The 24928-nt window shown below is 45.5% G+C and overlaps 2 protein-coding genes and 1 pseudogene across 3 annotated transcripts; all 3 read left to right on the forward strand.

Annotated features, from left to right (window-relative positions):
* Positions 1-10007: 10007 nt before the first annotated feature.
* Positions 10008-11335, forward strand: LOC124226418 (HLA class I histocompatibility antigen, alpha chain G-like). The gene is made up of 2 exons (XM_046639680.1): positions 10008-10369; positions 10714-11335. Exons 1-2 carry the CDS (start codon positions 10168-10170, stop codon positions 10965-10967), a joined length of 456 nt encoding a protein of 151 aa, XP_046495636.1. The 5' UTR covers positions 10008-10167; the 3' UTR covers positions 10968-11335.
* LOC124227049 (spliceosome RNA helicase DDX39B-like) overlaps positions 11283-24928 on the forward strand; it is a 56739-nt pseudogene continuing 43093 nt past the window's right edge.
* On the forward strand, positions 21234-24387 carry LOC124226416 (spliceosome RNA helicase DDX39B-like). Of its 2 annotated transcripts, none has more exons than XM_046639676.1 (4): positions 21234-22395; positions 23166-23314; positions 23415-23559; positions 24161-24387. In XM_046639676.1, the coding sequence occupies exons 1-4, from the start codon at positions 22267-22269 to the stop codon at positions 24239-24241; spliced, it is 504 nt and encodes a 167-aa protein (XP_046495632.1). In that variant the 5' UTR covers positions 21234-22266; the 3' UTR covers positions 24242-24387. The 2 variants fall into 2 exon arrangements, with proteins under 2 accessions (XP_046495632.1, XP_046495633.1); XM_046639677.1 differs by having other exon boundaries at positions 23481-23559.

The following is a 24928-nucleotide window of genomic DNA, read 5'->3' on the forward strand; positions in this document are numbered from 1 at the left end:
GATCTGAGGTAGAGAGAGGAGAGTGCATCCAAACAAAGCCAGCCGCTTGCCCTTGTCCACTTATGCATGTGGGATATTGTCACAGTGGTAATTGCCCTGCTCTGGGAAGGGACCACCTGAATCAATTGTGTCCCTTCCTTGAATGAGAAGGAGAGAGTCTGTCTCTTATACCTGGCAATCCTTCAGGCTTTTTCCCCTGGGCAAGCAATGGGTCTGGGAAAAGAGGGAGGAGGAGGAGCCTGGGGACTCCTCTGTCTATTGTCCCTCCTTCCCTGATCTAGACATAGCAGCATAAAGGCTTGGACATAGAAGACTTTATTTTCCTTTCCTTCATTCTTCAAGAACAATTCTAGCTGCAAGATGGTATCCTAATTGAGCGATCCGTTTGGAAGCCACTTTTCTCTTGAGCCCAGTGTATACTTTGGCCAGGCCACATTACAGTAAAAAATCCTTTTCTGGAGTGACGTCAGCAACATGGCACTGTGAGCTCACCCAGGACTCTCTCCCCTGCAAATTACAACCAAAAAAGAGCAACTGCTTTCTAACCAAAAAAAAATCATAATAACAGAAATCGTTGGAGACCCACAGCAGCCAAACGATGGAGGGCGGAGACAGTGGAGCTGCCCTTGGAGGAGCTGGAATGGGGTAAGAGAGAACTTCGTTCCCTCCCCTAGAGACTGGGATCCCGCCGTGGGTGAGGAAAGGAGCAGGGGAGGGGCCGCGTGTCTGGGCATCATCCAGAACTCCCACTGCCCATGCAGTGGAAACCCTCTAATGGGGGAATGCTTTCATGTGGGGGAACCCCAGCAAGGCAGGGCCCCAGGAGACCAGAGAGCAAGAGCTGATCCAAATCCAGGTCAGTGCGCAAGAGAAAGTGCCCCTCCTCCCTCAACCTGCGCTGCACACTGCCATCGCGGCTGAAGGCAGAGGGCTCAGAACGCACTGATCTCGACCCCCTTCTAGTGGCAACAGGCTGTAACTGCAACCGCATAACAGCGTCATGTGCAAAAACCCCTCCTCGACCATCCAGCAATTTATAAAAGCTCCAGTCCAAAAGGAGAACAATAAAAATACAGAAGTATGTCCTGAGGACTTGGAAGTAAGTAAACTAAGTGAAAATGAGTTCAAAATAGCTATCATCAAAATACTCAATGAGGTAAAGGGAACTATAGAGGACAACTCAACAAGTTCTGGAGTTACTTCACAAAAGAGATTAAAATTATAAAGAAGAATCAATCAGAAATACTAGAGAGGGGCTGGCCCCATGGCCGAGTGGTTAAGTTCACGTGCTCCGCTGCAGGTGGCCCAGTGTTTCGTTGTTTCGAAACCTGGGTGCGAACCTGGCACTGCTCATCAAACCACGCTGAGGCAGCGTCCCACATGCCACAACTAGACGGACCCACAATGAAGAATATACAACTATGTACTGGGAGGCTTTGGGGAGAAAAAGGAAAAAAATAAAATCTTAAAAAAAAAAAAGAAATACTGGAGATGAAAAATACAATGGATCAGATAAAACAGAATACAGATTCCCTGAATGCCCGTGTAGACACAATAGAGGAGAAAATTAGCATAATGGAAGATAGACAGGCTGAATGGCTCCAGAAAGAGGAAGAAAGAGAACTAAGAATTAAAAAAACTGAAGAAAATCTCTGAGAAATAGCTGACTCAATGAGAAAATGCAACTTAAGAATAATTGGAATTCCTGAGGGCATCTAAAAGGAAAATGCAGCAGAAAGTGTGCTCAACGAAATAATAGAAGAGAACTTCCCAAATCTAGGGATTGAGAGAGAAATGTGTATGGAGGTAGCTTTCAGATCTCCTAGTTTTGTCCATGTAAAAAGACCTACTGCAAGGCATATAGTAGTAAAAATGGCAAAAATGAATGACAAAGAAAGAATACTCAGGGCAGCAAGGCAGAAGAAAATAACCTACAAAGGAACCCGCATCAGACTTTCAGCAGATTTCTCTACAGAAACCTTACAAGCTAGGAGAGATTGGAGTGACATATTCAAAACTTTAAAGGATAAAAGTCTTCAGCCAAGAATACTCTATCCAGCAAAAATGTCTTTTAGGTATGAGGGAGAAATTAAATCTTTTCCAGACAAACAAAAGCTAAGGGACTTCGTAGTCACAAGACCTCAACTACAAGAAATCCTCAAGAAGGCCCTCATACCTGAAATAAGAAAAAAAGGGAGAAAGTGGTCACAAAACACAGAGTAGGGAGACAAATAGATAGAATCGGGATAGGATAGCAAATATTCAACTATAGCATTAGGATAAAGGGAAGGAAATCACCAAAGCAAAGACAATCTTATCACTCTAACCACAAACTCACAACACAAGTTGGAATAAGAGATGAAAATAATAACTTAGGAGGGGTGGGGGAAAGGGACTGAAACAGTCTAGGGTAAGTAAGTAAGAGACCACCAGAAAGTGGACTACATTATACACGAGATTCTGAATACAAACTTCAGGGTGGCCACTAAACTAAAAAACAGAACAGAGACACAAAACATAAATAAGGAAAAATCTAAGAAACCCAGCATAAGAAATTGCAGAAGTCAATGGGTAGGCTAAAACACACAGGACGAGAAATAAAGGAAACGCAGGAAAACCGGAAAATGAGCAACAGAATGACAGCATTAAGCCCTCATGCATCAATACTCACCCTCAATGTAAACGGATTGAACTTTCCAATAAAAAGACACAGAGTGGCAAAATGGATTAAAGAACAAGATCCAACAATTTTTGCCTCCAGGAAACACACCTCAGCTTCAAGGACAAACACAGGCTCAGAGTGAAGGAGTGGAAGACAATACTCCAAGCTAATAGCATACAAAAGAAAGTGGGTGTCGCAATACTTATATCAGACAAAACTGACTTCAAGATAAGTCAGGTAAGGAGAGACATAGAGGGCCAACATATAATGATCAAAGTGATAGTTCATCAAGAAGAAATAACACTTATAAATATCTGTGCAGCCAACACAGGAGCACCAAAGTTCATAAAGCAACTATTAACAAACCTAAAAGCAGATGTTAAAAAACAAACAATTATATTAGGGGACCTCATCACCCCACTCACATCAATGGACAGATCATCCAGACAGAAAATCAACAAAGAAACAGTGGAGCTAAACGAAAAGCTAAAACAGTTGGACTTGATAGACATATATAGAACACTCCATCCAAAAACAGCAGAATACATGTTCTTCTCAAGCGTGCATGGAACATTCTCAAGGATAGACCATACGTTGGGAAACAAGGCAAGCCTCTACAAATTTAAAAAAATTGAAATAATAACAAGCATTTCTCCAATCATAATGCTATAAAGCTAGAAATTAATTATAAGAGAAAAGCTGAGAAAGGCACAAGGATGTGGGGACTAAACAACATACTATTGAACAAGCAATGGATCATTGAAGAAATTAAAGAAGAAATCAAAAAATACCTGGAGATAAATGAAAATGATAACATGCCATACCTACCAACTCATATGGGATACAGCAAAAGCTGTATTAAGAGGGAAATTCATCGCAATACAGGCACATCTTAGCAAACAAGAAAAATCCCAAATAAGCAATCTTAAACTACACCTAACTGAATTAGAGAAAGAAGAACAAACAAAGCCCAAAGTCAGCAGAAGGAGAGAAATAATAAAAATCAGAGCAGAAATAAATGCTATTGAAACAAAAAGGGCAGTAGAAAGCATCAATGAAACAAAGAGCTGGTTCTTTGAGAAGATAAATAAAATTGACAACCCCCTAGCCAGACTTACAAAGAAAAAAAGAGAGAAAGCTCAAATAAACAAAATCAGAAATGCCAGAGGAGAAATAAGAACAGACTCCACAGAAATACAATGGATTATAAGAGAATACTACAAAAAAACTATATGCCCATAAAATGGATAACCTAGAGGAAATGGATAAATTCTTGGACTCCTACAATCTCCCAAAGCTCACTCAAGAAGAAGCAGACAATTTGAACAGACCAATCACAAGGAAAGAGATTGAAACAGCAACCAAAAGCATCCCAAAGAATAAAACCCCAGGACCAGATGGCTTTCCTGGGGAATTCTACCAAACTTTCACAGAAGAATTAATACCTATCCTTTTCAAGCTATTCCAGAAAAGTAGGGAGGATGGAACACTTCCTAACACATTCTACGAGGCAAACATCACGCTGATTCCAAAGCCTGACAAGGACAGCACAAAAAAGGAGAACTACAGGCCAATATCGCTGATGAACATAGATGCAAAGATTCTCAACAAATTTTGGCAACCCGAATTCAGCAATTCATCAAAAGGATCATACATCATGATCAAGTGGGATTCATATCAGGGACACAGGGATGGTTCAACATCCGCAAATCAATCAACGTGATCCAACACATCAACAAACTGAGGAATAAAAACCACATGATCATCTCAATAGATGCAGAGAAAGCATTTGACAACATCCAAAAGCCATTTATGATAAAAACTCTGAACAAAATGGGGATAGAAAGGAACTACCTCAACATAACAAAGGCCAGATATGACAAACCCACAGCCAACATCATACTCAATGGGCAAAAACTGAGCGCCATCCCCCTTAAAACAGGAACGAGACAAGGATGTCCTCTATCACCACTCTTATTTAACATAGCACTGGAGATTTTGGCCAGAGCACTTAGGCAAGAAAAAGGAATGAAAAGAATCCAAATGGGGGGGAAGAAGTGAAACTCTTGCTGTTTGTAGACGACATGATCTTATATATAGAAAACCCCAAAGAATCCATTGGGAAACTTTTAGAAGATATCAACAACTACAGCAAAGTTGCAGGGTATAAAATCAACTTACATAAATCAGTAGCATTTCTATACTCTAATAACGAACTAACAGAAAAAGAACTCAAGAACACAATACCATTCACAATTGCAACAAGAAGTATAAAATACCTCGGGGTGCATTTAACTAAGGAAGTGAAAGACTTATACAACGAAAATTACAAGGCTTTTCTAAAAGAAATGGATGACGAGATAAAGAGATGGAAAGACATTCCATGTCCATGGATCGGAAGAATAAACATAGTTAAAATGTCCATTCTACCTAAAGCAATCTACAAATTCAACACTATCTCAATCAGAATCCCAATGACATTCTTTACAGAAATAGAACAAAGAATCCTAAAATTCATATGGGGCCACAGAAGACCCCGAATTGCTAAAGCAATCATGAGAAAAAAGAACAAAGCTGGAGGCATCACAATCCCTGACTTCAAAACATACTACAAAGCTACAGTAATCCAAACAGCATGGTACTGGTACAAAAACAGGTGCACAGATCAATGGAACAGAATTGAAAGCACACAAATAAAACCACACATCTATGCACAGCTAATCTTCGACAAAGGAGCTGAGGGCATACAATGGAGAAAAGAAAGTCTCTTCAACAAATGGTGCTGGGAAAACTGGAAAGCCACATGTAAAGGAATGAAAATTGACCATTCTTTTTCACCATTCACCAAAAAAACTCAAAATGCATCAAAGACCTAAAGCTGAGACCTGAAACCATAAGGCTTCTAGAAGAAAATGTAGGCAGTACACTCATTGACATCAGTATTAAAAGGATCTTTTCGGACACCGTGTCTTCTTAGACAAGGGAAACAGCAGAAAGAATAAACAAATGGGACTTCATCAGACTAAAGAGCTTCTTCAAGGCAAAGGAAAACAGGATAGAAACAAAAAAACCCCACGAACTGTCAACAATCTTCCTCTGTTTTGTATGTGAGCTGCCACCACAGCATGGTCACTGACAGACTGGTGGTGTAGGTCAATACCAGGAACCCAACCCAGGCTGCCGAAACAGAACATGCCAAACTCAGTCATCAGGCCACTGGAGGCTGGCCCCACTTTCAACTTTGAGTTCCTCCCCTTCAGCTGAGCTTTGTATTTTCAGAACAATCATATTAGCAGTGTGAACTCTTACATTCCTGGTAAAAGTTAAATTGGCGCAAGCACTTTGGAAATCAAATTAACATTATCTAGTGTGGTTAAAGTACACACCCCATATAATCCAGCAATTCTACTAGTCATCATACACTCTGGGGAATTGCTTGTCTACGTGCCCCAGGAGACACGTTCACTAATGTTTACAGCAAAAACTGGAATAACCCAATATGCATCAAAGGAAAATAATAAAATTGTGGTATAATCATAAAATGTAAAACTTCAGCAGTAAAAATAGATGAATGACAGCCTCACACATGAGGGATAACTCTCCTACGTAAATCTGAGTCATGAAGAGTCTATGCAGTATGAGTTCACTATACAGGCAGTTCAAAACCAGGCAAAACTAATACTATTTGGTTTGGGGATATATACACTAATTGTAAAATCTTTAGAGAAACTCAAGGGAATAGTAAACACGAGACTCAGGGTGGAGGTTACATCTGGAGGATGGAATTGGGGAGGTGGCCACAGTGCCTTCACAGGTTCTGTTTCTTACAGCACTGATGGTGCCAAGGTATTTGTCTGGTCATAACTCTGTAAACTGACATTTTTCAAATTGTAGGTGGTGAACCATTTCTGATTAATTTTTTAAAAATGAAAGAGAAAAGAAAATACCGAAATTCATTGAAAGGATCCTTAGCAATTACACCCACATTGGAAAAAAGCCACAGCCAATATTATGAGTCATGTAGAGAGAGAGGGCCAGGATGCCATAAAAAATTAGCACCGGCTAGAAATAGGCCATTTGATCTTTTGCTCACTGGCATCTCTGTAGATTTTCTGGTCTACTGTGTTCAATCTGACATCAATGTAATTCTATCTTGAGAAGGATTTGATGTGTTACTTACATTTAATCTCACATAGAACTAAATTAACTACTTTTACAGAAGTGGAAAAGCACATTGTTGATCAATATAAACTAAACTGGAAACCCTTATAAAGGGATAACCAACCAGTGATAGAACAGAAAGTGTGAGTGGAAAACACATTGAGCTGCTTTTAAAAAACCTTAGAGGCACATATGAACGATGGTTTCTAGAATCACATTGGTGTCCAAGTCACTTGTACCAAATCTCATTCCAAAACACAGGGAAAGACGTTAAATTTCTTATAGGATGCCAAGTGAACAGCCAGTGTTTAGAAAACCTTGTTCATAGATTGGAGTCAACCATTCCTGCCTACTGCATCCCACCAATACTGTCGTCACGATGCTAAGCTAGGTGTACAGCCTGAGGTATGAGATTCACATTTTTCTAACTGAAAAGCAATTTCATTAGGCAACTATATTTGAATATCTTCTTGAGTAAGAAAGTCGGTATTTTAACCAATATTTTTGACATTAAACTAAATTTGAAACTTCTAAAGGAAAACAGAGTTATTATTTCAAAGGTATTACTATTACGGCACTCACTTCTTAGAAGTACGGTATTTGATCTACCTACTACATGTTCTCAACGTTGTTGCAGCTTATTGAAGGGAACACTATTATTAAAGGCATTTGCAAGAAAAACTTACAAATATTGTTGTATCTCCTTTCTCTCTGTCAAACTTTTAATCATTATTTTCCAAAAGAGAAATATAAAGCACTAAAAAAAAAAGCAGATAAAACAAGCATTGATTTACAAAATTCTGAAACAATATCTAATTTAAATTTTGATGTTACCATGTATGTAAATTCTTTGATACTCCTCCTTTCTAGAGGTGGAGCTTAATTCCCTCCTTTTGAGTGTGGGCTGCACTTAATGACTCATTGCTAACTGATAGAATAAGGCTGATAGAATGAGGTGTGACTCTGGGTCTAGGACATAAAATACATGGTAGCTTCCATCTTGGTTGCTCTCTCTCTTGGATCACCTGCTTTGAGAGAAGCAAGCTACCTAGTCATTAGCCAGCTTGTGGAAAAGTCCACATGGCTAGGAACTGAGGCCTCCGGGAACCATCCAACAAGGAACTGAGGCCTCTTCCAACAGCCATATGAATGAGCCATGTTTCATGGGAATGTCCCAGCCCCAGTCAAGCCATCCTCTGATGCAGCCCTGGCTGACAACTGGACTGCAACCTTGAGACAGGCCCTGAGCCAGAAGCACTCAGGTAAACCTCTCCTGGATTGCTGACCCTGGGAAATTGTGGGAGATAATACCTGTTTGTTGTTTTGAGCTGCTAAATTTTGGGTAATTTCTTATCCTGCGGTACATAACTCACACTCAGTCCAAAGAGAGAGTGAGTTATTGCACTTTAACTTTTGCTTGCTCTAAATTAATTACACTAGTTCCCCCTTATCTGCACTTTTGCTTTCCACGGTTTCAGTTACCTGCTGTCAACCGTGGTCTGAAAATATTAAATGGAAAATTCCAGAAATAAACAGTTCTTAAATTTTAAATTGCATGCCATTTTGAGTAGCTTGATGAAATCTTGCAGCATCCTGCTCTGTCCTGCCTTGGATGTGAATCATCCCTTTGTCCAGTGTATCCACAATGTGTATGCTATCTGCCCATTACTCACTTAGTAGCCGTCTCAGTTATCAGATCAACTGTCCTGGTATCACAGTGCCTGTGTTCAAGTAAACCTTATTTTACTTCATAACGGGCCCAAAGTACAAAAGTATGCGTAGGAGAAAACACAGTATATAGGGTTTGATACTATCCCCGGTTTCAGGCATCCACTGGGGGTCTTGGAAGGTATCCTTGTGGATAAGCGGGACGACTGTATTAAATATTAAACCCATCATTTGGTTTTAAGATTTAAGACAAATTTCTCTGGTTAATAAACAGGATGCATTTTATTACCATTCACAACAATCTATTTATTTGAACTTCATTTCCAACCATGACCCAATGAAACACAAAGGAAGAACCAGGCTGTGCTCGGCTGATTCTATGATGGTCCACAACAACCTCCTTCTGGTTACTCTCCTTCCCCGCAGTTATTCAACCAAACACTAACATAGATGCTGCTGAGAAGGGATTTTGCACATGTAACTAAGATCTCAAATCAATTGATGGTAAGACAAGGGGATTGTCCCGGGTGGGAACGTCCTAATCAGGTGAGCCCTTAAAAGCACTGGGTTCTTCCTGAGCAAACAGATTCAAAGGTGGGAAAGATTCAACGTGAGGGATTTTCTCCATTGTGGGCTTTGAAAATGGAGGCCACCTGGCAAAGAATGCTGGTGACCAGTAGGTGCTGGGAGCAGCCCTGCTCTGGCTCCTCGCTGACAGTTGTCAAGGAAAGAGGGTCCTCAGGCCTACAACTGGAAAAAAGTGAATTCCGCTAACACCTCCGTATAAGCTTAGAGGAAGATCCTGAGCTCAAGATGAGAACACAGCTTTGTGAAACCCTGAACAGAGAGCCCACATATACCACGCACGGATTTCTGACTAAGGAAATGTAAGCAAATAAGTGGGTGTTGTTTTGAACCACTGAGTCATCGTTTTGTTACACAGTAACAGAAACTAACAGGCAAGCTCAATGTGCAACAGATAAGCATATAGCATTTTTTCCAGTGGAATGAATTTATGAACTGATAAGCATGATAGTCACATAAAATAAAATCTTTCCAAATTTTTTTCCGTTTTTCATTTTATGATTTTCAATAACATAACTAAATTTTAATGCAATCACATTTCATTCATTTATTCAACGACAGCTAATTTAATCCCTACTATGTACAAGCATGGCTTTATCTCCTGGCGATACAGCTTTGACCTAAACAGCCCAAAGCCCCTGTGCTCGTGTGTGTTACATTCTAGAGGCTTCCCAAGAGTGAGACCGAGCCAGTGGAGTGTTTTAGTGGAGAAATGACACATCCTGACTCACATTAGCAGGATCCCTGACCCCTGTGGGGAAGATAGTCCATGGGTGGCAGGTGAGTGGGTGGCACTCGAGTCCATTTCAGGGAGAGCGATTCCAGTAAGAGGAGGAAGAGGGCCTGAGCCCAGCCTGGGGGTCTCTCCCTGGTTTCCTCTGACAGCCCCTGGGCCAGGACTCAGGGAGACGGTGTGACAAAGAGCTCTCGGTGCAGGGGGAGAGGGGTCAGGGCAAGTGGTTCTCAGGGTCCCAGGCCCCGAGGGCAGAGTCTGGGGCGGTTTCTGCAGCTCAGTGTTGGGGAGTCTCCGTCTCCCTGAGACTCACTTGTCCCTCTCACAACCTGTGTCAGCTCCTCCTGCCTGAAGACTCATGACGGGGCCCCAGTTCTCACTCCCATTGAGTGTCCGGTTTCTAAGGAAGCCCATCAGCGTGTCTGCGGTTCCTGGTTATAAAGTCTCCACCACCCTCCGGGGCTCAAATTCTCCTCAGACCCTAAGAATAAGGGTCATGGCGCCTGGAACCTTCCTGCTGCTGCTCTCGGGGACCCTGACCCTGACAGAGACCTGGACTGGTGTGTGCGGGGTCGGGAGGAAACGGCCTCTGCCGGGGGCGGAGCAAGGCTACGGCGCGGCGGGGGCGCAGGACCCCCGGGGAAGGCGCCTCTCCGAGGACCCAGCCCAGACACGCCCACCCCGCCCCTCCTCGGCCCCGCCGCGTCCTGACCCAGGTCCTTCCATCCCCAGTCTCCCGCCCTCTCCTCTTACCCACTGGGGTCTCCCACGCTTCTCTGGCCACCACCTCTATTCCGTCTCCCGAGCCCCTACCCTCGCCCCCTCCCGGCCCCATCACCCTGGGACCCGGGGACCCGCGCCTGGAGCAAGGTCGGGCGGGGTCTCAGCCCCTCCCCGCCCTCAGGCTCCCACTCCATGAGGTATTTCAGCACCGCCGTGTCCCGGCCCGGCCGCGGGGAGTCCTGGTACCTCGAAGTCGGCTACGTGGACGACACGCAGTTCCTGCGATTCGACAGCGACGCCGCGACTCCGAGGATGGAGCCGCGGGCGCCGTGGATGAAGCAGGAGGGGCCGGAGTATTGGGAGCGGGAGACGCGCTGCGCCAAGGGCAACGCACAAACTTCTCCAGTGAACCTGAACACCCTGCGCGGCCGGTGAGCGACTCGGACCCAGGTCGCGAGCCCCCATCCCCACGGACGGGTCGGGGTCTCCCCGAGTCTCCGGGTCTGAGATTTACCCCGAGGCTGCGGGACCCACCCGGACCCCCGACCCGGGAAGAGCCGGCAGGGACTTTTCCGCGGTTTAATTTTCAGTTTAGGGTTAATCGCTGCAGGGGGGTGGGGCGGCAGCGAGGCCGAGTGGTCCGGGCTGACCTCGGGGCGGGGTCAGGGTCTCACACCTTCCAGCACCTGTATGGCTGCGACGTGGGGCCTGACGGGCGCCTCCTCCACGGGTACAGTCAGTTCGCCTACGATGGCGCCGATTACATCGCTCCTGGACCACGGCGGCTCAGATCACCGGGCGCAAGTGGGAGGCGGCCAGTGAGGTGGAGCGCTGGAGGAACTACCTGGAGGGCACCTGCATGCAGTGGCTCCTCAGATACCTGGAGATCGGGAAGGAGACGCTGCAGCGCGCCGGTGCAAGGGGCTGCGGGGCCTCCTGATCTCCCCTTGGGCTGAGCCTGCCATCCGACAGAGAGAGGCGGGAAATGGGATCAACACCTGAATGTGCCCAGCCCATGGGTCAGGAGACTGACTCCACCAGGGTTTTCAGATCTAGTGCCAAAGAGTGACTCCCCAGAGGAGTCTTGCCTTTCTCTCTGGGACTTTAAGGGGTCCAGGCTGTCTGGGGATGGAGGAGGAAGCTATCTCTGAAATAACTGACAAGCGGTTCCCTTTGACTCTGGGAGCAGCTCTGGGACTTTCTCTCTCAGGCCTTGTTCTACGAGCCACAGCCTAACTGTGATTGAGGTCTGACCAGGTTTTCTGAGTCATTTTGCCTCCACCCAGCTCAGGACCAGAAATCCCTTTACTGCTCTTCAGAGACCTGCCTCCTACCCTGGGCTGACTCACTCTAACTCCAGAAATTTCCAAGGACTGGAGCTTATTTCAGGTTCCTGTGTCCAGGCTGGTGTCTGGGTTTTGTTCTCCCTTCCCTCACTCCAGCTGTCCCGTCCATTCTCAGGATGCTCACATGAGTGCTGCTTCAGTGGCCCAAATGGATGCAAAGTTCCTGAATTTTCTGATCCTTCCCCTCAGACCCCCCAAAGACACATGTGACCCACTACCCCATCTCTGACCATGAGGTCACCCTGAGGTGCTGGGCCCTGGGCTTCTACCCTGCGGAGATCACCCTGTCCTGGCAGCGTGATGGGGAGGACCTGACCCAGGACACAGAGCTTGTGGAGACCAGGCCTGCAGGGGATGGGACCTTCCAGAAGTGGGTGGCTGTGGTGGTGCCTTCTGGAGAGGAGCAGAGATACACGTGCCATGTGCAGCACGAGGGGCTGCCTGAGCCCGTCACCCTGAGATGGGGTAAGGAGGGAGCCGTGGGCTCAGAGCCTCTTCTCAGGGAAATCAGGAGCCCTTCTGGAGACCTTCAGGAGGGTCAGGGCCCTCACCTTCCCTTCCCTTCCCAGAGCCGCCTCCTGAGTCCACCGTCCTCACTGTGGGCATCATTGTTGGCCTGCTTCTCCTTGGAGCTGTGGTGGCTGGAGTTGTGATGTGGAGGAAGAAGCACTCAGGTGGGGAAGGAGTATGGTCTGAGATATCTTGTCCCACTGGGGTGTTTCAAGCCCAGGTAGAAGTTTGTCCTGCCTGGTCAATGGGAAGTCCCATCCACAGGCACATGTGCTTTCCTAGTCTGGGACCCTGTTTGCTAACACTTACTCTTTAGTAAAGCACTTGTGAGAATGAAGGATAAATTTATCACCTTGATGAGTCTGGTGATGGGGACCTGATTCCCAGCAGTCACAGGACAGAGGAGATGATGAGGGGAAGTCACAATTCAGAGGTCACGAGGGTGGTTGGTCCAGTCTCCACACATGTGCTGTCGTCATGTTTCCTGATCCTGCCCTGGGTCTGTAATCACAGTTCTGGAAACTTCTCTGGGCTCCAGGACTAGGGGGTTCCTTTAGGACCTCATGGCCCTCCATCCTCCCTGGTTTCTCACAGGATGTTTTCTTCCCTTAGGTGAGAAAGGAAGGAGCTATGCTCAGGCTGCAAGTAAGGATGGAGTGAGTGTGTTGCCTGAGACCCTTGTGATAGTGTAGATGGGAGCCCATGGGGAGTGCACCCACCCCATAGTACCACATCGTTCCTCCATTAGTCTCAAATCCTGTGGGCTCTGACCATGTCCTGTTTTGTTCTACTCCAGGCAGTGACAGTGCCCAGGGCTCTGATGTGTCTCTCAAGGCAGGTGACACTCTGGAGGCCTGAAGTGGGGAGATGCTGGGGTGGAGGGGCCTGGACTAGGTTATGGAGACTCTTTGATTGGGACATTCTGAGCATGTGGTGGGCTGTTCAGAATGTCGCTAATTATAGCGAGTGCCTTAAATTATTCATAATTGTTTTCTGCTATAGCGTGAAACAGCTGTCTCATGGGGGACAGTGTCATGCAAGATTTGTTCCTGTCCCGCCCCCATTATGACTTCAGGAATCTCTGACTTCTCTTTCTGCAAAGGGCATCTGAGGGTGTCTGTGTTCCTATTGGCATAATGTGAGGGGGTGGGGAGACTAGTCTCCCCCGTGATCCCCTCCCACACTGCCCTGTGTTCTGTCCCCTGATTGATTTTCCTGTTCCAGCAGAGGTGGGGCTGGTTCCATCCCTGTCTTAACTTCATGTTGCCCTGACTTGCAGCTTCTTCCTTCCTTATCGAGAATAAACATCTGCATATGAACTTGTTTTTTCAGATTCTTGCCTTGAGGGATTGATGGGTTAATTAAAGGAGAAGATTCCTAAAATTTGAGAGGGGAAATAAATGGAGGCTCTGAGAAGCTTCCAGAATCTGCCTGTTCGCTGTGCTGAGTCTGTTGCAGGTGGGGACAGGAGAAGGCTGTGAGGAGCTGAGCGTAAGACTGAGGCCTGTGCCCAGTCGATGTTCAGTGCATTGTGGCCTTTGATGTGGTGACTCCTTGGTTGGGATATCTTCTCTGCTTCTTTGTCCTTGTCCTTTCAGGAGAACCTTGTCCCACCAGGACCTATGATTCACAGGGATTGGGACATCACCTGGGCCTTGTGTCTCCAGGACGGCGTGCAGGGGGCGCTTCATGTGGCTGGGTCAGCCTGGGCTCAGGCCTGGGTCCGGCCCTCAGCCCCCATTTGGGTGTGTGCTTGTTGTTCCTTTTTTCTGTAGCGGATTGTGCCTGTTCTTGTTCTTCTGTATAAGTACCGGTCATTCTCCTCTGGGTGTCCCCCATCTCTGACAGCAGCAGGAGTCATTTGGTCTGTCATTGTCCCCACAAGGCCAGGTGGCCCTGCACACGGGCATCTGTGCTGTCCAGAGATGAATTTTCAAACTCGTCCAGCTCTGTCCTTCTTCTAGGGCTTGATTGTCATTTCCACCTTCCCCAGCCTTCTCAAGGGAGCCAGATTCTGGAATTAGAGAGGAGGGACCCCGTAATTTCTCATCCTAGGCAAGTTCCTGTTGGAATTCTCCTCTGCGGCCTGCTCTCCCTCCCCGCCCTTAGCGCTGGTTCCCCCAGTGCTGGCTCCAGTCTGAACTCACGATGTATGAAGCAGAGTCTAGGTTCATACTTGGTTGTAAAATAGGACTCAAGTGAAGGATCATTGTTTTCTGAAGAGAGAAATGTCATTGTGTGCTGGGGTGTGCAGGAGGGTTGTTGTGGGAAGGAGAGATGGAGGGAGGAGCGGGGAGAGCAGCACTGGTGAGAAAAGTACAGGTGGCGTTGATGTCAGGATGAGTGGACATTGTGCTGTAGCTGCCACAAAACAACATTTGGCCTCAGGTTACATTATTAAAGATGCTGTGTCTAGAAAAGGGAGATGCTGTATGCTGAACAGTCATTCAACTGATACTGGTCGTGTGCTGGTTGTGTAATATACTATTTTTGTATCTGGGTAACATCATTGAAGTAAAAACAGAAACGTTGCTGGCGTTGTGGAGCGTATGTTGTAGTAGGAAGAGACAGGCTATATACTACGAGCATAGTGAATAAGGACAGTGTTTATGATAGAAGGTGGTAAGTGCTATGGAAAAATTGCAGTGGGGAAGGTGATCCAGGGGGTGCGGGTGGGGCCAGGGAAGATGGCTGTTTTAATTTGGGTGGTTGATGGGGGCCTCCCTGGGAAGGTGCCTCTGAGGAAAGATGTGGAGGACATGAGGAATTATCCACGAGGATGTCTGGGGAAGTTCTTTCAGGGCAGAGGAACCTCCAGTGCAAATGAACTAGGGCAGGAGTGTGTCTCTTTTTTCTGGGAAGGGCAAGGTGACTGGTGTGGCTGGAGCAGAGAGCAATCGAGATGAGATAGAGGTGCGGCCAGACCAGGTAGGGCTGGAGGATGTTAGGAGGGTTTCAGCCTTTGCTCTGAGTGAGTTGGGGAGTTACAAGACAGTTTAGAGCAGGAGAGGGATGTGGTATGACTTCTCCTTTAAAGGATCACTGCATCTGCTGTGCTGAGAGCAGAACTGGGAGGCAAAAGGTGCGGGAGGCCCTGGGGAAGCAGCAGGAACCAGGGCAGGGTTCCAGGCTGGAGGAGGCCATGGCTTCCACTGCTGTGAGCGGTGGAAAGAGTGGGAAGAGATTGGAATTCTGGAGACATTCTGAAGATGGACTTTGCAGCATTTCCTAATGGATTAATCTGGGAATGAAAGACAAGAATCAAAGAGGACACCCCACATTTTGGACTGTGGGAATAGAAAGATGGAGTTGCTGTGAGCCAAGATGGGGAGGATTATGGATGGAGCATATTTACAGGCATTGACTTTAAGAAATGTTGGAGCTGAAGTGTCTATTAGAAATGCAAGTGAGATAGCAGATTGGCAGTTGGACAGATAAGTCTGGAGATTAGGAGAAATGTCTGGCTGGAGAACTAGATTTGGGAGGTGATATCATATAAATGACATTTAAAGCCTTGAAAGAGATGAGATCACCAAGGGAGTGATGACTACTGAAGAGAAAGGAAGAAGGACTGAATCCTGGACACCCCAGTGCTGAGGGATCTGATCAGACTACATACCCAGGGCAGACACACTTCTGGTTCCATGTCTAGAAGGCATGGAGACTAGAGAGTCCCAGACTTCCTGTGCACAAGAATCCCCTGGACATCTCATTAAGATTCAGAGAATCTTGAACAGAGCATGAAAGTCTGTTTTTATAACAAGGTTGGTACTGATGCGGTCTTCAGATCACACATTTACTAGCAAGAATGTGGACCAGAGGGGCTGGCCCAGTGTCATAGTGGTTAAGTTTTCATGGTCTGCTTCAGTGGCCCAGCATTCGTGGCTTTGGATCGTGGACCTGGACATACACAGCACTCATCAACCCATGCTGTGGTAGTTTCCCATATATAAAATAGAGGAAGATTGGCAGATTGGCAGAGACATTAGCTCAGGGACACTCTTCCTCACCGGAAGAAAGGAATGTAGATCAGGATTCCCTCATAGCTGGTCATCAGCCTCACCTGTAGGACTTGTTAATTAAGTGATTCCTTGGTCTTGTGCCTAATGTTCTGAGATGGTGGGTCTGGGGAGAGGCCTGAGTATTTTGTAAGAAGCCCCACAGCACTGCTGGTGCTCAGCCCTCATCACTGGGGTCTTTCTGGTGACCAGCCCCCATCCTGAAGCTGTCTAGGACTCCACAGACATCTCATTAGCATATGACACTCAGTCATCACTCAGGAGATTCCAAGGATTTAGGAGCTCTATGCCAGGAACCAGGGACAAAGACTAAATATTTTTTGATTATACTGCAGTCTACTCTCTGGTCTTTGACCACAGATCCCTTATAGCAAAAGGAGCATAACACTTAGAAGGTGCTGGCAAATCACTGGTTCCCATTCAGTCATGAGCAATTAGTCCAGTCTGTCATCCTCTTGTATGAGAATGTCTCCCAGGGTGAGGTCACTCAAGTTTGTAGGCTTCCATTTGATCTTGTCAGGTTCCAGAAGCAGAAATAGTCTCAGCAATATATGGCTACACCTTTTCAGACATCTGGATAATTGAGCTAAGAGACAATATCATCTGTTGCTCATGCCTCTTTTGAGGTGTTAGTGTAATATTGTGTTTCTCTCATTACAGAACACATTTATTCATTCCTTTACCTTCAGCTGCTATTTTTCCTTCTCTCCATTGATACCTAACTTTTCCACCTTTGGAAGGGACATTAGGTTTGGCTGCGGTGCTGGTCTAGACGCAGGCAGCAATACTAGTGTAGCAGTCCCTCCTCCTCAGTGCGCTCTCATTCATAGAGGAGTCACATAGGTACAGAACTGGTGGGCTAACTGACCACCAGGCAATATAGCTGCATTCACTGTCAGCCCCGATTTTGCCAGATGGGGTGAAGGCACTCTCTGCCCCTTTGGGCCCTTAGGAATTCTGACACAGGGGGTAAAAATACAGTTACAGTTTCTTGCTTAGGAAACATTCCTGTTTCTGTTCCTGTTCCTGTTTCTTGTGAACATCCCTGACCTGAGACGACTGCATCAGGCAGGAAGGAAGAGAGTCGAGGTGGATATAGTCATACCAACTTCCTCCCCATTTCTGAGGAATTGTACAGTCATGCCAGCATCCTCCTCCACCCCTCCTCCCCAGATCTTCCAGGAAAAAGAGAGGAAACTTTCTAGTAGGGACATGCCTTTAGCCCCACTCATGTTGAGTGTGAGCACACACTTGTGAAGATGTGTACGCCACCCTTTTGTGCCTCTTTATCCCCCACCACCCCATTTTAGACAACCAATTTCCAATTGTGCGTTCAAATTCTCTATCACACTATTACTCTGAGGAGAATGTCTCTCGGCCCATTGTTGGACTTTATGGGCTGTAAAGTTTTTCTTTGGACTGAAAAATTGTGACTCAGCAGTGCAAATTGGTGCACTATCTTCTGTTCTGGTTCTTTTATAGCGCTCTGAGCATTCGTATCTACCACTGGGTAAGCAAAGCCCATTCAGAGTCAACATCTATTCTGTCGAGACCCATTTGTAGCCCCCCTGGACCACCAGCATCAGTCTGATTTGCCAGGTACATTCAAGGCATTCCCACCAGGCAATCTGCCACATAGCCCTCCTTAGTCTCTGGTTGGCAGACAGAACAGTTCTTTTTGTTTTTTTTTCTTCAGAGGATGCAAGTGGAATATGTCTAGACTCAGCCCGTCTCTGCGTTGCTGCAGCCCCTCAATGTCCACTTATGTCATGGATCCAGGTAGCCACATCAAGGGGGACAACAGGTTATCCGCTCATTGATTCCAGTCTCTTCCCAGCCCAGAAGGGGGTTCTTGTGATGGGCATCAAGATGTCCTACTTTGCACACCCCTGAAATTCCCATAGTGATTTCCATAGGACTGTGCTCCATATGGGCATTCCTTTAATAGACCAGGTTTCCCTTGCCCGTTGCCTAACCATATGGCCTGGCTGTTGACTACTGTCTATGAGTTTGTAAAAATCAAACTATAAGGGCTTTTGTCATTGTTCAATTCTCCCATCACTGCTAGGAAGCCTGCCTGCAATTCAGCTCATTGAGCTGATCTGTTTTTACTTTCCTTGATCAGAGAGGTGATGTTCCAAACAGGATGTTGTCCACTCACCTTGGAACTGTCATCCATAAACCAAGAAGCACTTCGTAGGTCAGTTGAGAATTGTTTATAGGACATTGTCCAAGTGACGAAAAAATCCAGCCACTCCTCATGCAGTTCCAAAGTTAGTCCGAGGGGAAGAGTCAATGCCCAGTGGACTTTGGAAACTTTGAGATTCTCCTTCATGAAGAACAAAAGGGAAATACTGAATATTCATAAATATGATGATGATGATGATGATGGTGATGATGTGTGTTTATTTTCTTAGTTGGCAAAAGGAACTCAGGTGGCTTATATTATAATGCATAATTTAAGTGGGGCAGTTAAAAATAAACACAACGTGTCAACATATTATAGCAAAAATCTAGATACCCTATTTATGTGGGATATAGTCAAGCCTTATGTCCAGTAGTGATTGGGTCCTCAGCTTTCAGCACCTCAGGCTGTAAGAGAAACAAGTGGGGAATGTGCTAAACCACCTGGAGAGAAAAACAAATTCTTATGATTTATTTAAGGAAGAACTTATCACGTAGAATTGTGTGTAAATGTCCTTGCTTACAAAAATGAAAATTATTGATAGCTATAATCTTGAAAAAATACAAAATTGGCTTTTAAATGTCTACTTGAAATACCTCCTAGAGGAAGATTGAGATCAAATGATGAACAATTTAAAGAAACCCTTTTCATGCCGATCTAAGAAAATGTGGCCTAGGAAAATCCCTTTCCAATAGTCTAAACAAATACACAGGAAAGAGAGTGTCCAGAGGGGAGAGAGCCTGGAGGAATGGACAGTTCCACTTAGAGCATCTCTCCCACTGACCAGGAATCCTAACCAAGAAAACTGCGGAGCTGCCAATCACTTGTGAAAACCCTATATGTTCATCTATATTCTTACTCAGAATAAATTCACTATATTTGGGGGAAGAGAGCAAAACAAGGGAGCCTGAATGTAGGGCTGAGTTTTCATCAAATATCCTTCACTGGGTTAAGGTTCAAACACAAATTTAGAGCCCAGACTCCAAGTGTCAGCGGTGCATGGCCCTGTACAGAATATTTCCCAATTAATTGCTTTACCTGGAAATTAATCTGAGCACCCCCACCTCAGGACCTTTGCACTTGCAACTCCTCTTACCTGGGATGCTTCTCCCTCACTTCTTTCATGTCTTTGTCCTCAGTGATGCCTGCTCTGTTTAGACTTCCAACCCCCAGCACCTACTACCCTCCACACACTTTCCCTACCTCTAGTTTCTCCATAGCACAAATCATAACCTGACGTACCACATAATTTATTTATTTAACTTAGTATCAGTCTCCTAAAAGTATAATGAAAATTTCACGACAGCATGCATTTTTGTCATTTCTTGTTTTTCACTGCTTCTACTCAGCACTCTCACTATTTCTTGGCAAATTGTAGTTTTAATAAATATATGTTGAATGGATGAATCTGAATATATTTTTATTTTTATTAAAGTCACATTCTACAGGGCCATCAAGACAAACAGCTGTGGAGTATATCTTCAAATTTCCTAAACTAGTTAGTCTCTTTCCGTGTAAGAGATGTCTTTGGTTTGTTTTTGTTGACTTCAATTATTGGTCATTGTTGCTGTTGATGATGCTGCTATAAAACTGTTTACAGACTCCCTTGAACCTGCTTCAGTTCATCCTTCATTAGCCTTAGACACACTCCTGAGAGTCCTCTGTATCCATGGTCTCCCAATACCATCCATTTTCTATGTCTTCGCCTCTCTGAGTTCAGACTTGATCTTCATGGTTAAGGCCAGAGACACTGAAGTCCTGAGCTCCTGTGTGATGGTGCATGGCTGCCCTTGGTGTCTCCTTATCCCCATCCTCTGTGGGAGGGGGCAGAATGGAGCACCTGGAACACAGAGAGGACCTCCCTCTTGCTAATATCTATCGTCTCACAGTAGAAACTGCCTACACTCCACAATGGGGTGGGGCATAATGGATGTGGTAAGAGGCTGACAAGGTGCTTGTCATCATTTGGGAGCTCACTCAGCCCTGCCTTGTCAGAGGACATTTGGATTGGAGCAAGATGTGCACAGAGCTATTGAATCACCTTAGAATGAAAAAGTCTAAATGGGAGCAAGAGGGAGAAACTCCATGTAGAACCAATCAGTAGTCAATACTGAGAAGAGGGCGAATAATAGCTCTAGAAAATATCTTTCAAGTTGTTGATAAGTGGATTCTTGATTGGGGAAGTAGAATAATGTAATTCTATTCATTTAAAGATTGGGAATTAGAATGCAAATCAGTTTCCCCACAGGTGAGGTGTGGGCAGGCCCCAAGTGCCATCTGCAGCCCAGGGCAGAGCAGCAATTGTCACAGGAGAGTGGGTAGCAACCCCGACATGCTTCCGTTGAAGATTGTTATGCCAGAGCAGGGCAGTCTTCTCTTACAGTGTAGTTTGCTTCTGTTGTTTTTATATTTCTGTTTTATTTCATTTTTATTAGATAATAGTTTCAAATTTTCAGAAGTTTAAAACTACCTAAAGCATACTGTGAAAATATTTTCAAAATTCTCTCCCATTGTCACAGTTCCTACTGCTCTCCCCTTCGAGAACTCTTATCACTAGGTCCTTGGATGTCTTTCCAGGCACGTAGGTGCATAGGTGTGTGTACAGACACCTATGTACATCAATTCTTCTTCCCCTTTTAAAGAAAATATAGCACAGTATACACAGTTCTGCAACTTGATTATTTTTTGTTAATAATTGAATTTGGCGATCTTATTTGTCAACACGTGAAGAATTTCCCCTTTTACTTTTTTTATAGCTTTATGGTATTCTACTATGTGGATGGATTTAACTGGTCCCCTATTTATTGACACTTGAGTAATTTCACCTTTTTCTGTTAAAATAGTGCTGCAATGCATAATCTTCTTCTCTATGATTTCTAGGCATGATGATGTATCTGTAGGATAAATAATCAGAAGTAGGATTGTAACATGGATAGATATTTTACCTCCACGGGATTTATAAGGAAGTGTTGTTGATCTTCATTATACATTTGGGAAAATTTGGAGAAGTGTCACTTCCACATCACTGAGAATCAGACTTCTCAGTTCCCCACCTCAAACCTAGAGAAACCAGCCACTCCTAGTTCACAGTCAGGGAGGGCGGTTCATATTGTAGGTGGAGACTTGAGATGAGCAGAACTACTGTATCACTAAAGGAATAATAGACTTGGCTCAGGTTTTGAGCAAAAGACAGCCCAGCTGTACTTCCCTCTCCAGAAACTGATGAGGCAGCCTATAGACTGAAGGAGAGACGGTGGAGGACTGTGGAAATGGGAGGATAAAGGGCATGAGGGAAGGGGTGTGTTGTCCTTATTCACACCTGTAGCAGCAGAGCCTGATGCACTGAGAGATTCAGACATATCTGTTACATCTTGCCATTGGGTGGTTTCACTGCTCCTCTTCTTCCCTGCAAAGTTCCCTTCCCATGACAGTTTTCAGCTGGGCTATCTTAAAACTGAACTGATAGGAAGGAAATTAGGTCTAATGTGGAAGAAACCACATAAAAATGTAGGTATTTTTGGGGGTGGGGAGTGGTATTCAATCTTTTCTCTTCTCCCCATCTCCTCCCATGGGGTGTATTGGAGATCAACTTCCTCCACCCCTTCAAGGTTTAACATTCCCACTCTGCCCTCCTCCTGTTCCCGACCCCCTTCCGCCCCCTCCTACCCCTGCCAATGGAGATCTTCGTGGATGATGAGACAAAGCTGAGGCTGCATGGGTTGCAGCAGTGCTACATGAAACTGAAGGATCAGGAGAAGAACCGGAAGCTCTTTGACCTTCTGGATGTCCTTGAGTTCAATGAGGTCAGTTGTTCAAGGCCCAGTAGAGCGATGAGCATATCTCCACTGTAGGAGAAACCTGTATTAAGTACCCTTTTATTGAGAAAACCTTGTATGTGATTTGAGAGAGAATGATGGAGAATTTCTCTTAAATGTAATTCTTTTAAATGAGAATATAAATGTCTTTTTGGAGGCTGAGCATGAACAAGGTGGAAACTGCTTTTCTGTTCCAAGGCTGGCACCAACAGGTACTCAATAAATAAGAACCTCAATAAATAAACCTCAAAATATAAAAATCCTTGAGGGGCTTAAATGAGTTCGTAAAAGTCCCCAAATATCCTGGAGCTGTTAGGTCCTTCAATTTGTTTGTTTGTTCTTGTGTTACTGACTGAGGAAAAGCCTTCCGTCACTGTACCTGTTGTGCAGTTTATCATCACTAAAAACGACTTTCTAGAATAGGGTAGGTTGCTTATGTTTGGTATTTTGATGAGCAGGTATGTTGGTCATGATCTTTCTAGACCTTAGTTCTAATTTTTTCCGCTTCTTCAAGAGGTGTCCTCATCCTTGTCTCCTAACGTATATGGTAATTTCAGTTACTTTTCTCTGCATCTTCTCTGTAACATGTCTGCCCAGGAAAACTCAGAGCTGAGAGAGGGAAGCTAAGTTATATTTAGAGCAGAAGAGGAACTATGTGAGGGAGACTAAGAGGCATTCCTTTAGAAGAGTGTAATCACTGAAAACTCTCTCGCGCATAATCTCTCTCATACACCCATGAACAATATCCCCCTTCTCAGTCACACCCACCCTCACAGACAAACACACACACAGAACCGAGTGGTGATCTGGTGAAGTCTGTGCAGCGTTGCATTGTCCTCACCCAGTGCCTGGTGGAGCAGAACTTCCCAGCCATTGCCATCCACCGAGGGATGCTCCAGGAGGAGAGGTGAGTCGGAGATGGGGAAGATGTTTTGTGTCCTTGGGAGGAAAAGAGGCCCTGGAGAGAAGGGACTTGCATCATTTTTCTAATTTCCTTCCTTGTGAAGGCTTTCTCGGTATCAACAGTTTAAATATTTTCAACGACGAATTCTTGTGCCTACCAACCTATTCAGCCGAGGCAAGGACATGGAGCAGGTGAACATTGCCTTTAACTGTGACATGCCTGAGGATTCTGACACCCACCTGCATCAGGTAAGCCCCACACCAAGAAGAACACCCCATTGCCCTCCCCCAACGCTCTATTTTCTGTATCTTTGCAATCTTCCATCTTCCTCCCTCCTTTTGGGTGTCTTCCAGTTCTATCCTCTGTGTCCTTCCAGGTGGCCAGAGCAGGCCAGTTTGGCTCCTAGGGCTTGGCCATCACATTTGTGTCACATGAGAATGATGCCAAGATCCTCAATGGTGTGCAGGATCACTTTGAGGTCAATGTTAGTTAGTTGCCTGATGAGATAAACATCTCCTACAGAGACTATTAAACTGGCCTCCCCAACTCTTTAGATTCCGCTTGTTCTTTAGTGTGTTTGTTATATATCCTATTACGTAGCAAAGACTCCGCTGCATAGTGGACAGTTGACAAGTTTGTGGCCCTCTGGTCTTGATGCCCTGTTGGGATGTTAGTTGACCTCTAACTGGGGAAACTTTCTTTTCTTGACACATTTTTTCCCCCATCTTCAAGTCTATCCTCTGAACCCACACACCACATGAACAACTACATGTTGAGTGTGTGTCTCTCTGCCACCCTCACTTTTTCTTTTCTGTGTCAGATCCTAACTGTGCCCTGTTTTCTCTTAAGTTGAACGGACGCCGTAAAGGACTTACCCACCCATTCTGGAATGTGACAGCTGTCTCTCTTCAGGAGATGACACCGGGGTAGGAGCAAAGGAGACACTACTGCCACCTACCACTGACAACCCCCAACCCCCACCTCACGGCTTCCCTCTTTTGCGTCACCACCAGTCCTAAACCTCCATTTCCTGATTTGTCAGAACTTTTTTTCAACAAAACTAAAAAACACATGCACCTGTGATGTCTGTAAATGCTCCATCTCTTTATTGGATTTGGGGTGAGGTTGTTTTAGGGTAAGATCCAGGGTATATTCCTGTAAGGACTGTGTGCCCTGCCTGCTGTGGTGCAGAGGTCAGTGGGCGGGGTCAAAGTGGGGGATGTGACTAAACAGATTGCAGAGACCATGGCTCCCCACTACCTTCCAAATTCTGGCCCTTCGTGGAGGTGTGTTCCGTTTTTCTTAGTGGCTGGGAGAGGCTGGGATGTTTCCAATTGAGGAGCTCATGGGGCTGGTGCGTAATATTTCCATCGTTGGAGGGTGAAGTGGGAACTGGTGGAAAGCTTAGACGTCTCCTCTCAGGCTCTCTCTGTGTCTCCTCATCTGTTCCTTCAGCTTCTGGGTCTTGAGCACCAGGGTGTGGGCTTCCCAGGCCCCTTGTTGCCCTTCCAGTAGGGCCTGAGACAGCTCCAGCTGCTGCTCCAGCAACTCCTCAGCTTGGGCCAGCACAGCTGATGGCATGGGGCTGGGGATCCTGGATGAGGGGGAGCACTGGGG

This window comes from Equus quagga, chromosome 15 (genome assembly GCF_021613505.1).
Source record: "Equus quagga isolate Etosha38 chromosome 15, UCLA_HA_Equagga_1.0, whole genome shotgun sequence".
Taxonomy (NCBI): domain Eukaryota; kingdom Metazoa; phylum Chordata; class Mammalia; order Perissodactyla; family Equidae; genus Equus; species Equus quagga.

Bases quoted from the DNA above. Each gene is read 5' to 3' on its own strand.
- LOC124226416 (XM_046639676.1), top strand. From the start codon at position 22,267: ATGGAGATCTTCGTGGATGATGAGACAAAGCTGAGGCTGCATGGGTTG. The intron at 23,315-23,414 runs GTGAGTCGGAGA...TTCCTTGTGAAG, and splicing joins GGGATGCTCCAGGAGGAGAG to GCTTTCTCGGTATCAACAGT. The intron at 23,560-24,160 runs GTAAGCCCCACA...TTTTCTCTTAAG, and splicing joins CTGACACCCACCTGCATCAG to TTGAACGGACGCCGTAAAGG.
- LOC124226418 (XM_046639680.1), top strand. From the start codon at position 10,168: ATGACGGGGCCCCAGTTCTCACTCCCATTGAGTGTCCGGTTTCTAAGG. The intron at 10,370-10,713 runs GTGTGTGCGGGG...CCCCGCCCTCAG, and splicing joins CCTGACAGAGACCTGGACTG to GCTCCCACTCCATGAGGTAT.